Source organism: Pleurodeles waltl, chromosome 12 (genome assembly GCF_031143425.1).
Source record: "Pleurodeles waltl isolate 20211129_DDA chromosome 12, aPleWal1.hap1.20221129, whole genome shotgun sequence".
NCBI classification, from domain to species: domain Eukaryota; kingdom Metazoa; phylum Chordata; class Amphibia; order Caudata; family Salamandridae; genus Pleurodeles; species Pleurodeles waltl.
This window is the reverse complement of record NC_090451.1, coordinates 662,418,147-662,433,194: the sequence shown is the minus strand read 5'-3', so window position 1 is coordinate 662,433,194 and position 15,048 is coordinate 662,418,147. Positions and strand designations below refer to the sequence as shown.

General features: G+C 40.5%; 1 protein-coding gene across 1 annotated transcript in view; it reads right to left on the bottom strand.

The window, feature by feature from the left end:
• Positions 1-15,048, bottom strand: part of TRIM46 (tripartite motif containing 46) — a 120,682-nt gene that overhangs the window by 12,533 nt on the left and 93,101 nt on the right. Inside the window, exons 8-9 of the mRNA XM_069218421.1 lie at positions 9,376-9,675; positions 4,055-4,352 (exon numbers count right to left, since the gene is read on the bottom strand). Of these exons, the coding sequence (XP_069074522.1) occupies positions 4,055-4,352; positions 9,376-9,675 (598 nt within the window). The remainder of the gene's footprint in view (positions 1-4,054; positions 4,353-9,375; positions 9,676-15,048) is intronic.

The window sequence follows — 15,048 nt, the reverse complement described above, 5'->3', positions numbered from 1 at the left end:
TTGAGGACCTAGCTGTCAACTGTAATGTTTGTATGAAAAAGTGGTCCAGAAGTAGGCAGTCTTGCCTCTCTAAATTCTTCTCTGTCTGTTGTCCATCCCAAGCCTCCATGTGAATCTCTATGATCTGTCCGTACCAATGGCACGTGACCTGAAGGCCACAACACATGTACATCTCACCCACCGAATCACTAACCGAAAATAGGTTAATAAAAGTTTGTGTGGACACAAATAAGCAAACTTAGCATGAATATGAAGGCCATAATGGTCACTAGAAGAGTTCTTGTTCCTATTAAGCATCTCAGAAGGTTTCCTACAATACATCACACTTCCAGTACACCTAGATCTCCCTTGATAAACATAATTCTAATAAGGATACACTTGAAAATGCCAGTGGAGTGTGTACAGGTCCCTGGACATACGACTTCAGTCACTTCTAATAAGTCCAAGGAAGCTGCTCTTCGACTCACCGAAACTTTAAGATTCTAATGCTATGAATCCATCAATGGCTGCTAATGACAGCTAAGATCTAGATTCTTTGGTCTTCTCTGAAAAAGTTGCTCTCATGTCTTGTCTCAAAAAGGTTGGTCTCTCTTTACTGTTGGACTGGCTGGTCATGTCATTAAGCAGTTGTTCTTATTCTCTTAGTCAAAGGTGATTGGGCTCCGTACTGCTGGCTAAAAGTGGCAAGCCTCTTTACTATTGACTGGAAGTGGTTGATATCTGCTCTTCATTGAAAAGGGTTGATCTGCTTGATTGTGGTTGCAAGTGGCTGGCATTTGCTCTGGCTAGAAGTGGTTTGCCTCTCTTGTTTGATCTGCAAGTAGTTGTTCGTATTCTCTTGTATTAGTATCGCTACTCTAACATTATCTGGAAATAGATTTCATCTCTTCTGTCTAAGTAGACTCTCTTATGGATTCTTGTCAGATATAGTTGATATTTCTTTCCTCGGTTGTAAGTGGCTAATCTCTATTCTTGTCTGGAAATTACTAATCTCATTAATCATGCCAGGAAGTTGCTAGGGCTTGATTTAGAAGTCCATATTAAAGTATAGTAGCATACGTCTGTGACATTTGTTTCATTCCATTTTTAATGATCCAATCTGAAAAACCATTTGGCAATAATAAGACCAAATAATGAAGCAATAGTTACAGAAACCTAAAGTACCCTTTGATCAGCTATGATGCTTCTTCCACACTCTTCAGTCTTGTGGCCTAATACCTTTATTACTGATCATCGTCAGTTTGGCCCACATTTGATGCATCATGTCTGAATGGAGTAAGCAATACTCTGCCACTTAGCAAATTTAACATCCAGATAGGTTTGTTCACTGTAATATAGTAAGGCATTTATTAATAATAGGATATTCCATAACTCTAGTATTTTTTGCCTTGAACAGCAGACCATTCAAATTTCATTCTAAGAATTAAGCCTTCAAAATCTCCGATTGTACCCATCTATGATGATAGGTGATATAATGCCTTTTGTCAATTTTGATACTGCTGCACCAAACTTTACAGCACCAAATATAATGATATTGATTGAGCATTATCATTAATGATCCGTTGTACAGATCACCTGACCGATCACACAGATCGTTATTCAGAACACATAGGTATTTGAATAAGGTGTTTAAAGAATTTGAATAAATCATCATTTGAGGCGATAATGCTTCAATGATGAAAGGTTATTCTTTTTTTTTTTTAAGTTTGATCATTACTCTTGTTTTGATTATTTCTTGACAGATTATACGTTGAAATACTGAGTTATAAAAATTGTGCATTTACCAATACCTCATTTTGACACCAGTGGAGTAAATTTTATAATAGATGTGCCTGTAGTTCAATCCTAGTATAAGGCATTAGACACTACATAGGAAGATATTTTTTGCTGCTTTGCTAAAAGATGTAGGTAAAATTGAAAATGATTGAATTCTTTGCAAAAATTTACCCCATTACAAATCTGATCTCTTCAAGAAGGACATTTGAGCACACTTCCCAGTGCTAAAGGAACTTAATTCGCTACCTTTCCAAGCCTGAAAAAAAGCTACAAAATCTTTTGCTTGACTCACAAGCCCTTTATCTATGTCTAGGGACCAGCCCCTCCCCGGCTTCTCTTACCATCTACAGAGCCCAAAGAAAAAAACAACACCTGTCTTGAACACTTCACTGGCTTTAAAGTAATCCTTAACTGGCACTCAGTGAATTGCCCTTGTATCACCACTCAGGGCAAACTGGGTCTGCTTGCATTTAGGTCATTGTTGAAAATGAGTGCATTCCAGCTCTATTTGTAACTGACTGCGTTTACTCCTCTCCATTTAATATTTCTGTCTCTCATGGCGTAACTTTTATTCTCATTTCTCCTTTTCTCGATTTCAAGAAATTGCCTTATTCTGTACTGTATTTAACTTGTTTGTAGCATCAATATGACATCTATGGTTGAGCATCAGAAATATATGAATAAATACATTTATAAAAACCAGGAAGAATTCTAGTATTTCATGGGTTGCCTTTCAGGAATGACCTGGACACCTACAGATTTTAGCCAACATATTTGTAAACTTGTGCTTTAAAATTCAACCCTTGAAACATTTTTAATAGCACAGCCTGTGCATTTATAAAGCCCATATTCACCCCTCCCCCCATTGCTGCATAACATGTGTATTGTTACCTAATTCAAAACGACTCTTTTTATCGTCCTTGGAAGGGGGAAAGGCTTAGTGGGCTCGCCAAAATTTGAACCTGTTACCCTGAAGTCAAACACAGATAATTGGAGTGTATGAATTAGGTGGTCACTCCGACCGCCAGGGGTAATGTAGCGTCCGTACCGCCAACAGGCTGGCGGTACGGAGGCCCTTATTATGACCGCGGCGGTAGCGCCGCGGTCGCACCGCCGGGGCCGGCGGTTTCCCACCGTTTTAGCCTCAGCTGTGATAATCCGCCAGGGCAGCGCTGCAAGCAGCGCTGCCCTGGGGATTATGACATCCCTACCGCCAGCCTGTTTCTGGCGGTTTGCACCGCCAGGAAGAGGCTGGCGGTAAGGGGTGTCCTGGTGCCCCTGGGGGTCCCTGCACTGCCCATGCCACTGGCATGGGCAGTGCAGGGGCCCCCTAACAGGGCCCCGGCCAGCTTTTCACTGTCTGCATAGCAGACAGTGAAAAGCGCGAAGGGTGCAACTGCACCCGTCGCACGGCCGCAACACCGCCGGCTCCATTAGGAGCTGGCTCCTATGTTGCGGCCTCATCCCCGCTGGGCGCAAACTTGGTTTGCGCCCGCCGGCCCAGCGGGGATGTCGTGATGGGGGCCGCGGGAGTGCGGCCGCATTGGCGGCCGCACGGCGGTTACCGCTTGCCGTAATGACCCCCTTAGTCTTTTTGCCACCAGACCTGACTAACCTTTGTGCCTTGATACCGGATACCCTTTATTATTGCCTTATTTTTAATAGCCCTCTGGTTGTCCATGCTTGGAAACCACTTTTGGGCTGCTTTGTGAGGGCCATGTCCACTTCTTAGACACATATCTAGGGCAGTAAATGGATTAATGCCTCTCAAAGGACATACTCAATCGATGCGCTTGTTCGCCTTTAGACTCGCGGATTGTTCATGTACCTGACTAATTGCATGGAATTGATGTCGCTCTGCCTTGCTGTTGTAGGGTGGAAGTGAGTGGTGGTGGATGGTATTGGTACTAGCCTTAGAAGTGGGTGGCCTGCCGCTTCTTTGGTATGTACACAGAAGACACAGTGGCATAGCAAGAATGCGTGGGTCCACATGCAGACAAAGGAAATGGGCCACCATGTTCACATTTAGGTGTTGAAATGCTGCGAAAATAGAGATACAGAGATCACCTCTCACTCCTGGGTCTATTGTCACAGGGCCTGCTGCACTATTGAGCTGCACTATTGATAACTGGGACCCTGGGTAGAGGCCTCCACCAGAGCTTAGGTCTGGTAAGTAGGAGTGGTTGCAAATATGCCACAGGAGCTATTGTGAAAATTGGGTGCACTTTTCCTCTTTCATCTGACCTTCAGTTGAACATATTGTGATAAGCTCCTTTACCTTGGGCTAACCACATCCTGCGGTGTCTGGAACCACTCCTGCAGCTTACTCTCCAGCCCAACACCAACTTTCACCAGGTAGGAGCTGGGATCCACCGAGCAGGCCCAGTAATGCTTGCCCTGGGTGATGGCTACATCTCCAATAACTAGGTCGATGGACAGGTGACAGGTAGTCATGATCCGCTCTGCAGCAAAGAGCATGGGGATGCCGGGCACACTGCGGACGGCCCGCTGGTCCTTGCTGATGGCGAGGCGGTCCCGGTTAAAGCCCCATCTGTTGTCGAGGAAGAAGTTGAGTACTGAGGTGGGGTGAAACAGAAGAAAAGACATTCGGATTTAGCAGAAATGATGGGAAGGTGGGCCACATTTGCCTGATGGGAATATTTCAATGTGGACAGTGATGAGTTAATTAATGCAAGAAACCATGTAATTCCTAGGAGTGAATGCAGTTAGAAAAGCAACAACACGGACCTTGAGAATGGAGAAGGGTGAGTGCAATGAAATAAGATGGGGAGAGTGGGTGTTTCTCTAAACCAGATAAAAGTGCATCTGTATCTAGATAACTGTAAAAACGTGACTCTATTTTAAGGGTTATAGAGAGCTAGTTACCCTTCGTTTGAAGAATGTTTTAATCTACTCTTCCATTGAGACAAGTATTTTTCCCCAACTCCCTCCTCGTTCAGAAAATGATGAAGCTATCATCTGAAGGGTGCTGCTTCCTACAGGTGTGTACTTAAGAATAAAGAAAAGTACATCATCACACAGTGAGCCCATTTAATTTTGTTTTCATCTCACTATGGACACCAAGTGTTTAATTTGTGCCAGTGGTTTCAAGTGGTTGGCACTGGCGTTCCTTATTGTCGACCAGGACTTATTGTACAGCATCGGATTTTGACCCTGGGCAGGTGTAAGAAAGGCCAAAAAGGTTGTAAAGGGAGATATTGACATTGGGAGAAAGCAAGCATGAAAAAGAACCTGCATGAGTGGAAGGCAGGAAGTGTGAGGGGGAGGGAGAGAGAGGCGCGTGGTGGAATCAAGATGTGGCACCCCTGGTAATGTGTAACCTGGCATTTAGTAGTGATGGCAACAGCTCCTAAAACAAACTTTTTCACAATACTTTTTTTTTTAAAGCGCAGTATTGACCTCAAGTTTGCCATCCTAAAAAAACACGTGTGGGGAGATAAAATTGCTTTAAGACCAGACAGAAATGTCAGTCGTTACAAGAGTAAAGGCAGTAATTACTTTACACCAAGTGTAGATGTTTGATATTCTACTACAGTATGGTCACCAATGCACAACTGCACAGAGGTTGCCTACTGCCCAGTTTACTTTTGTTATTCATGATATAAATTAATGTTTTCTACCAATCCGTTATGAACATTTGACACCAGAACTAATTAATTTGATATTTGTTTAATCAAAGCATGTTTAAAGATGCTCATTGTAATGAACTATAAAATGTGCTTAAACATTCAAGCATCTGTCAGTGAATATAAAAGCGACTACCTGGGGCTGGTGTGGCCTTCCCTCGCGAGATAAACAGAGGTAGTCTGTGTTGATGAGATTCCATGTGAGCCTTTGGAGTTTGCCCAATACGGTTACCACACACTGAATAAGAAGGTCAGTGCTTGTGGCTCCTAGGTGAGTCAACAGATGTTCCCACTCTCTGCCATTTCCTATGACCTATTTTTGAAGCTTACTGAGGTACATGACACAGAAACAGAGGACCTCAGATCCAATAACAGAGCCCTCTCGCATTCTGATATTACAGAGGATTGGGTGGCCTGAAATGTATTCCCAATAGACTTCTGTGATATTTATGTGCTCTAGAAATGGTTGTAAGAGCAGGGATCTCCAAAAGTACTTTTTTCCCCCACATTAAAAAGCAAGTATTGGCAATGTCAGTAGGTCTAGCCTACACTTGATCTATTGGCTTTGTTGATTTTTTCAGCCATGCTGTACAACAGGGTGGCTGCTGTGCATTTTATACTATGGTACGGAATGGTATGGTACGGTATTGTATGGCATGGTATGCCATGGAATGGTGTGGCCTATCATTGTATAGTTCGGTGTGTTGTCAAATGGCCGGCCATTGTATAGTTTGGCATGGCACTGTATGTTATAATATGGTATGGTATGACAAGGAATGGTGTGGCCTGTCATTGTATAGTTCGGTATGTTGTCACCTGGACTATCATAGTATATGATGATGCATAGCCGGTATAGTATGATGTGGTATGTTGTGGCTTGTCATTGTACGGTATGGTATGATTTGCTATAGTACAGTGTGGTATGCCACTGTATGGTTATGTATTTTCTCTCCTGGTATGGTATGACTTGTTTTTGTATGGTATGGAAAGGTATTGTATGGTATGGTATGGTATGAACTTTCATTGTATAGTACTGCATGGTATGTTATGGTATGGCCTGCCAATATATAGTATGTATGGTATTACCTGTTATTGTATGGTATGGTATGGCACGGCCTTTCATGGTATGGTATGGCATGACCAGTAATGGTACGGTTGCAAAGAGATCATGACAGGACATGTCAGTCAAACAAAACAAAAAAAAACTTTATAAAATATAATGAGCAAACGAAGTCTAAAAAGATACTTTCTCAACCACAGTGAAATGTATATAAAGTAGGAGAGCAAACAGGATGGAAATAAAGCAGCCTGAAAACAGATGCAGTACAATGGAGTGCTTACTCCAAAAGAAAAAAATAGGGCAGCCGTCAAAGCACATCCATTATTGTGGATCTTGGACAACATAGGTAAGTTTTTGTACATTTTTGCTTGCTCTTGTCTTCCAATGTTTTGTTTACATGGTATCATGTTACTGTTTGCTCTTTGTTGGGCAAGAATTATTTATTTTCCAAGACCATTGGCCTCTTTTAAGTTTTCCTTATTTCACTTCATTTGGCCTTACTTTTCCTTTTAAGGTGTATTTAAAACATACCAAATTTCAATATAAGGTGTTCTAATTATTGTTAACTTTATCTTTACTCATTTGCCTTTGTCTAACTGGCCTTTCTTATAAAGTGAGTCTAATCAATTAAATATGGTGCACATGTTTCATACATCTATCAGTGTTATGGCGCACGTGTTTCATAGCTCTGTCAGTGTTTTGAATTGATGTAGTTAACTTACAACATTTACAGGTTTTTGTTCATGCCAATATATGATAATGGCGATCTTAACATATCCGTTTTTTGTACTAGTTGTTTAAATTTTGTTAACAACATGGTAGTAGATTTGATTGTTTTCACGTTGCCTTTGGTGTATGACAAGTTCAATTGTTTAAAAGATGTTACTCGCTTGTTCCACATTCTTTGACTTAACAATAAAAGATTTTGGGGGATGCTAAAAAAATGATAGTAACCATCCATATGTGTTCTGGCAACATAGTTTCCTTACAGTAATAATGTTCTATTATGTGCCCCCTATTGAAGTCCCTTTGTAGTCTGTGTTTATAGACTAAAAATATATAGTTGCTATTATAAACCAGTGCTTGGGCATGCTCTTGCATTTTTGAATCCAGAATAGATTGTAAACTGGAATATTAAATGACACATTGGTCTCAGCTGTCGGCTACCTTACATTGAGAATGATGTTACATATTTGCCATTACAAAATAGACTTTGTGTTTTTTGTACATGGCAATATTTTCACAGATTCTATCTGCCCAATGTGTCTGCCATATTGGGTACTTGGAGATCAATCATCTACATTATTTTAAGTTCTTAGGGTAAGAACTACTTCTATTGGTAAACCATTTTTTCTAGCTGTTTACTGATTATCTTCTTTATTCATTTTTTCAAATTAACGGATTGTCTACACAAAAGACCTTAGTCTTTCACACTGAAATTAATTTTCAAACTCAAAGCAACATTAACTTGAAGTTTCTATAATAATTTATATAATAGGCAAACTCTGTCTAACTAATACCAGCATTAAGCTCAATTTTAATTAGTAAATTGAATTAGGGCATGAGTTAATTAGTATCATCTTTTTCAAGGGTCCAGGCAAGGCCAATTACATCTAAATTAGGTACGTTCTCTTATGCGCTACTTTCTACTCATTTAATATTTAGGTTTCTCCTGTTGCTCATGTTATTGCAGTGGACAAACAAAAGGATTTGGACTACAATAAGACTCATTCTTTTCATTTATATAATGTTTCATTCCAGGATCTTTTTTATCCGAGGGACTAGAAATGGAAGAGTATTACGTGGCCAATACATAAACTATGACTGTTCAATGAAATACTATTTTAAATCTACATATGGCTAGGGAATAAGAATGATATATGTTCTGGAATGTAATCAATTGACACAGGTGTGGTTGGTTATACTACAATAAGATGCAACATATGTCAGTCCATCTTGGATTGTATATATGTATTAATAATATAATTACATGTGTTATAATTAGTGTAAAATAAATGTTTCAATTTTGTTGTTTGGAGCCTTAAATGAGATCTGTAATATGGGAACAAAACATATTTTAATGTGTAACAATTAGAATAAAAGACATTGTTAAGAGAACTGTGTGTGTGTGTAAGAAGAAATGAAATGAACAATTTTCAAATCGAATTTAAGATTACATATATTATGGGCTCTTTTTGAGATCATTTGGTAAGAGTTACATACATTATGGGCTCTTTTTGAAATCACTGGATAAGAATAACAGATTTGTTTTTAAATGAAATCGATTTTTGATTAATGCCTCTTGTATTGGGACATATATGTCAGTGAAAGTGTGCCTTCTTTGAATTTATTTAAATATTTTAAATAACAATATGTGCTCAAATGTATGCCTTGGTTATATGTGTGTGATAAAAGTAAAAGCATGTTAGTGGAAGTGTGTACTTTTTGATTTGTTTTCAATATTTTATTAACAATATGTCCTCATATGAATATGCCAAAATGAAGGCTTTGGGTTTGTACCCATCATCAGTGCGCTTAACTTGACAAGTTTTCGGCTCTCATCTTTGTAATGGGAGTATTCTGTCTGCTATTCATAGCCTGACCTGGATGACATATTCATGGTGGTTAATAAGTCTTTTGCAGCCTTCTGCTGATTAAAAGAACAGGTGGTGAACATGTGGAGGTTTTTACTTGGGGGTAGGGGGAAGGATATGTTCTAATGTCTCCAACACACAATGTATACCTTGCAAATAAATTATGGCTTTTTGTGTGGCACTAAAAGGAATGAATATGCACCTGAAACAAATTTGATTGTGTAAATGACACCAATTGAGATGATCGTGCACATACAAATTATACACTATTAAATGACTCTCGCTTTTGGACACCTACCTGGCGCAGGTGGAGTGTGCAGGTAGATGTCCTCACTGTACTCTCCAAAGCCAGCCTTGTTGAACCCTTTGACTCTCAGCACATAGACGCTGTCCGTGTCCAGATACTCGACCAGCGCGCTAACACCCTTCACGTCTTCCCGCCGCTGCCACAGCTTTAGGGCTTTGGCCTTCATGTCAGTCTTGCGATACTCCACTGTGTAGTGCCAAGCGGGTGGGGAGTCCTGTGGCAGGCGCCAGCACAAGAAGATCTGGTCATATGCATAGGTGCGCTGGGTGTCGATGACCGGTGCCTCAGGAACTACGGAGGAATAGGGCAGGGAAACACTCAGGACACAACTTGGGACTGAACACCGGGTCGAAAGGCAAGATCGAGGCAGGGAGGAAAAAGATGGTAGCCCTCCAAAGGACTAGAGAATCAAGCAGGAACCTGGCATGGTGCCAGAACACAGACACAGGAGAACAATCAGATCCTCCAAATATACATCTAACTATGGGAAAGAACATAGGAATAAAACCTAAGGCATCCACACTACAAGTATGGGTTCCAGGTAGGGACAAGGCTAAGACAGGGAGAGAATTCAGAGACATTAATGAAAGGTAAAAAGATGAGTGAATCAAGAGAGAGAGTGGTGACAAGATGGAGAAGTCAGAAATTAACTCTACACATAAATAGATAACATCAGGGGTTCAAGCACGTGGAATTGAGAAATAACTTTTGGAAAGCAGGAAGCTCTGGAAACAATGTTAATTTTTTATCCATTCGCCAAGATTTTGGGATGCACTTTGGGACAGTGGTAATTAAGGATCTGGATTGAAACTGGGGTAGGAGTAGGAAGAAATGAGGGGTATTGGTTCAAGAAAGTAAGAAGGACCTTAAAAGGAAGGGGTGGAAAGATGTAATGTGGAATTAAAAACCTGGCACGACAGCCCAGACATGAAGGCAGAGAAGGGGCCGATATATGGAAATTTAGGAATTGCAGGCAGTTAAAAAATCAACATGGCACAGGGGAGGAAAAACAACCTAGGGGAAGAATCAAGCAGTGAGAGAGAGAGAGACAACGGGGAAAGATCTCTCGCTAGGAGGTAGGGCGAGTGATTTGCCTCTGTAATGCTACATCTCAGGCACTTCAGCAGCAATAGCTGGCTTCTATAACAAGCAGAGGTAGACCAAAGCTGTAATGTGTGAAAATTGGGCCACAGTTCGGGTGTTAAGCAAGGCCCAGTGGGTCAGTGTTTGGCCGGGGTGCTAGGGATCCAATTCTGTGTTTCAAGAATGAGGGCATGTAAATCCAACCATTTTTGGATCACTGTGTGCTTTAAGGCAGTGGTTTCTAAACTTTTGACTTCTGGAGACCACAAATAGATGACCAGAAACCCCCCCATGCAAGCAATTTCTACTGTTTGAACCTCAAAACAATAGACAAGCCTACCAAAATAAGTATTAAATACATAAACTATGAAATATTGTGTTTAACGTGCAAGCAAAATATATTACAAAATAGAAATTTCAACCTTAATGCAAAAGTTGGAGCATTTTAAAATTTAGATTTATTTCTAAAAGACAAAGCAATATGAAAGGCTCGAGCATATTTCTTTTCCTTTTTGCTTTTTTTTTGTTTGTAATGTATGCTTTTTGTCAGTGTATATTAGTGCTTTAAATAGAGGTCACCAATGGGCAATTCTGCTGTCCGCTGTACTTGATTAAAAAAAAAAATGAGGCAAACCCAGTGACCCCCGGACCTGGGTACATAAATATATATATATAATAGAATTTTTTTCCCAAAGGGGAAGTGTAGCCCTTGAGTTCCACTGCAATTATTTCAATAAATTCTAGAAATATGTTGCCTTTGTAAGATTATTATGTAATTTATACTTTTTTTTCAATTTGCAATTCCATACTCATTCCGAGTCGAAATCAAAACTCAATATATTTAGGTGCTCCTAAAGTGGCAGTGCAGTGAAAGTGAGTAAATATAACATAACCCTATTTACAAGAGGACTACTATAAACAGGACAAGACTGGCAAATATGTGAATAGGGGGAGAGGAGGATATAAAAAACACGCTACCTTCTCTGATACTTCAGCCTCAGAGAGTTCTGACAACAAAACACCAGGCCCTAGCTCAGTACCCAAACAAGGGGAGCAGGGACATACAGACCCTGAGCCTTTTTTAGTGAGAGACTGAGGGGTAGGGGTGCACAAAGAGGGAGAAGAGGCAGAGGGAGGAGGAGGGGGCAAGGGTTACTTTCAGAAATCGCATAGGGCACGGTAAACCAGATGCCAGCAGTATTTTTGGTAGAACAAACTATTACTGAGGATACACCCAGAATCCAAGTGGGTTCCAGTACCACTACCACCCCTGGAACATCAAATGTAATGCCAACACCACTCTGGGTAGCACAGGCTGTTACTGGTGCTCTATCCGAAACTCAAGGAGTTTCTATTGCCAATAATGTAACAGTGGATTTGACACCAACAGCACTCTTGGTAGAAAAAGCTGTAACTGGTGATCTCTCTGGGACCCAAAGAGCTTCTATCACTAATACTGTCCCTGCCACAAACAGCCCAACAATATGGCCCCTATTTTCAATTTGTCTAAATATAAACTTACACCTGATGAGATATTGGTCCTTAGTAAGGGCCTTTCATTTGTGCTGACTGCTTGCACCAATTTCTTCGAGGTGAAACACGAATTGCAGAAATTTTGTAGGAAAGTACGATTAAATCATTTCTATGGCGGGGGGCCTTGTGGGAATCAAATGTCCGTGTTAGGTTTTAGACCACCGTCCTCCTTCACACCCCCTTCGCAAACTATGCCCAGTGAGATACTGACCTTGGAGAAGATGGTTCTGAAAGATATAGATGCTTTGAGTAAGTAATAGATTGACACAACTTGTTCTTTTAGCAAGTAGGTACTAATTGATATCTAAGTAACCAAGCACAGTTTTTGTAAGGTGGCGTGATTTTTAATAGACTAGAAATAGTTTTGGTCATATATATAGAAAAAAAGAAAAATGAATCGTATTAAGTGGAATCTGCCAGCAATTATGGGATGGCTAGATTAGAGTAATTTGGAAATACAAATGATTTCTATGTATTACTACTTGGATGTTGTAGATCTGAGTACATTTAGCAATATTTGGTCATGCGTGAAAGAAAAGGCCATGTGAATCCAGCATAACATTAACTCTGCTTATATTAATAAGTCACTGGGACACGTGTCTAATGAGATATGGTTAATATGAGATTTGCCTTTTTTGATGGAGGACACTGACAAAGGATTTTTTATTCATTGATTTTAGGTGCTACCTACATAATTAATCTGTCCTGATGATGACCCATTGTTGATTGGATTCTATGGGTTGGGTCGAAACGTCGACTTAGTTTGATGTGGATTATTTTTTAAATGATTAGTGACTTCTAGACACTTGGATTGAAGGGGACTTTTTGAAGATCACTTGTTCTTCTAGCCACACATTTGTACATATTGTATATCACACTGTTGCACTTTATTTGTCACTTTATTCACTTTCTCTGTGCCATCACTTTAGGAGTATTAAATATATTGAGTTTTGATTTTGACTTGGAATGAGTATGGAACTGCAAATTGAATAAAAATGTATACATTACATAATAATCTTACAAAGACAAAAGATTTCTAGAATGTATTTAAACCATTGCAGTAGAAGTCAAAGGCTACACTTACCCCTTTGGGACCAATTTCTGTTATATATATTTTTGTCCGCTGTACTTGAGCTGCTCCCACGAATCATGCTAGGGATACAAACTTAAAATTTTAGCTTCCAATTTTAAATTCTTTCACATTTATAGAACATTTAAAAAATCCATTTTAATTGTATCTTTTGTACGCAGACATATTTTGTTAATATGCTTAATATTATCTAATTTTTTTAAACAGTTGCAGACCCCAAGCAGTCCACATACTCCGAGTTTAGAACCGCTGGTTTAAGAATGTCAAGAGTTCAACATATTTGTAAAAGTTGAAGTAGTGATTGATATCCTATGTTGGGTTTTATGTCCCCTCGCCACCTTTTTATCAAAGCCATGAGTACTTCAAACGGCAGGGAATGGACAGGCTGTCCTGTCTTAAGATGTCTGTCTAATTTCTTCATCTCGTTGATATAATGTTAAAACATTTATGATTGGGGACTTTTTGTTAGCACCTTTCAGTTTCCATCTGCTTGACTGGGAGAAATGTAATGTATTCAGTGTTTAAGTAAATGATGGTCGGTTTAGTTTTTTAACCTTACTACAGAGGGCCTCTTGCTGAGTATTAGCCTTCTATCTTGGAGGACATTCTTTGATGATGAGCATCAGGCTTTAAATCATCATTAGGTCATCTGACTAGACCCACCTGAGGGCTGTTGGGATATGTAACTTCATGTTGGCAAGGAGGAAAAGTCCCCTTTGTAGATTTAATTCAAGGGGCCATTGATCATGTGCAAAACAGGGCTCAAATACACTCAATTCTAATTGTGCACAGTGGCCACAGGAATGGTCCATTTCTTTAAGCTACTCGAGGTTACTAATGTTGAACAATAACTCTTTCTCAACCAGGGGTCCCAAATATAGACACTGTTCTATCACATCACTTTCCAAGTACGAGGTAATAAATTGCAACAGTTCCACCTACAGCCCACAAACAGACCCCAGTTGCCTCTCAATCTACTTGAAAATGATGATTACTTTTGTTCAGGTGGCTTTAAACCCATGGTTTCAGAACTATATTTTGAGACCTCCATTATGAAAACAAAATCAACTCGATAAATGTATTTTCAGTCTGTGTGGTTAGCTTTGTTGTGGGTTTAAAATGTCAAGGTGCTCAAAAGAATTAATTAAAAAGCTGTCTTCGCCTATATTCCAATTTTTTTTTTTTTACATTAGTCAGGGAAATAATATTTTCTTCCTTGACAACGGACTGGGCCATACTTTTACGAATCCCGGTGGTCACAGAGGTTCTTCTCTTGCGTAGCAGTGGGGACCCAACATCATATTCCATGCATTTTTTTAACCCCTTGGGCACCATAGACATAATGGTTACGTCCGTGGCTGCGGCGCTGAGACGCCACCGATGTAACCATTACGTCCTACTACTGGCCCTCGGGGGAAGCTCTAGTGCTCCTCCCGAGGGCTGCGCCCCCATCCCCCCCATGGCAGGGCTGGAAGGGGAATCGCTTCCGCTGTCACCCCCGACACTCCCAGTGACGTCTGATGACGTCAACGGGCTATCACACGCTGACCTCATCAGAAGCCACCCCACCGGAAACTCAGCTTCCACCACAGCTCGGAAGAGAAATGCCAAAGCATTTTTCTTCCGATCATGTGATGGGGGCCTGAGAGGCTTCAAAGGGAAGGAAAGGATTTTCCGTCCTTTTGAAGTCTCTCAGAGCATTTCAGAAGCCGGATCGTGAAGCGATCTGGCTGCTGAAATGCCCACTAGACACCAGGGATCATTTTTAGAAGGGAAATTGGCATAAGGGGAGCGACCCCTTGGGCAAGAGTCCCTCTCAAGGAGGGCAAATATTTTCAAGGCCTATTGTTAGTAGGCCGATCTGCCCCCAGAGGGGGGGCAGAAACCTCTAGGCGCCAGGGATCATTTTTTAGTTTTGTTTTTATTTTTTTTTAGAGGTGGGACGGGACCCCTTAGGC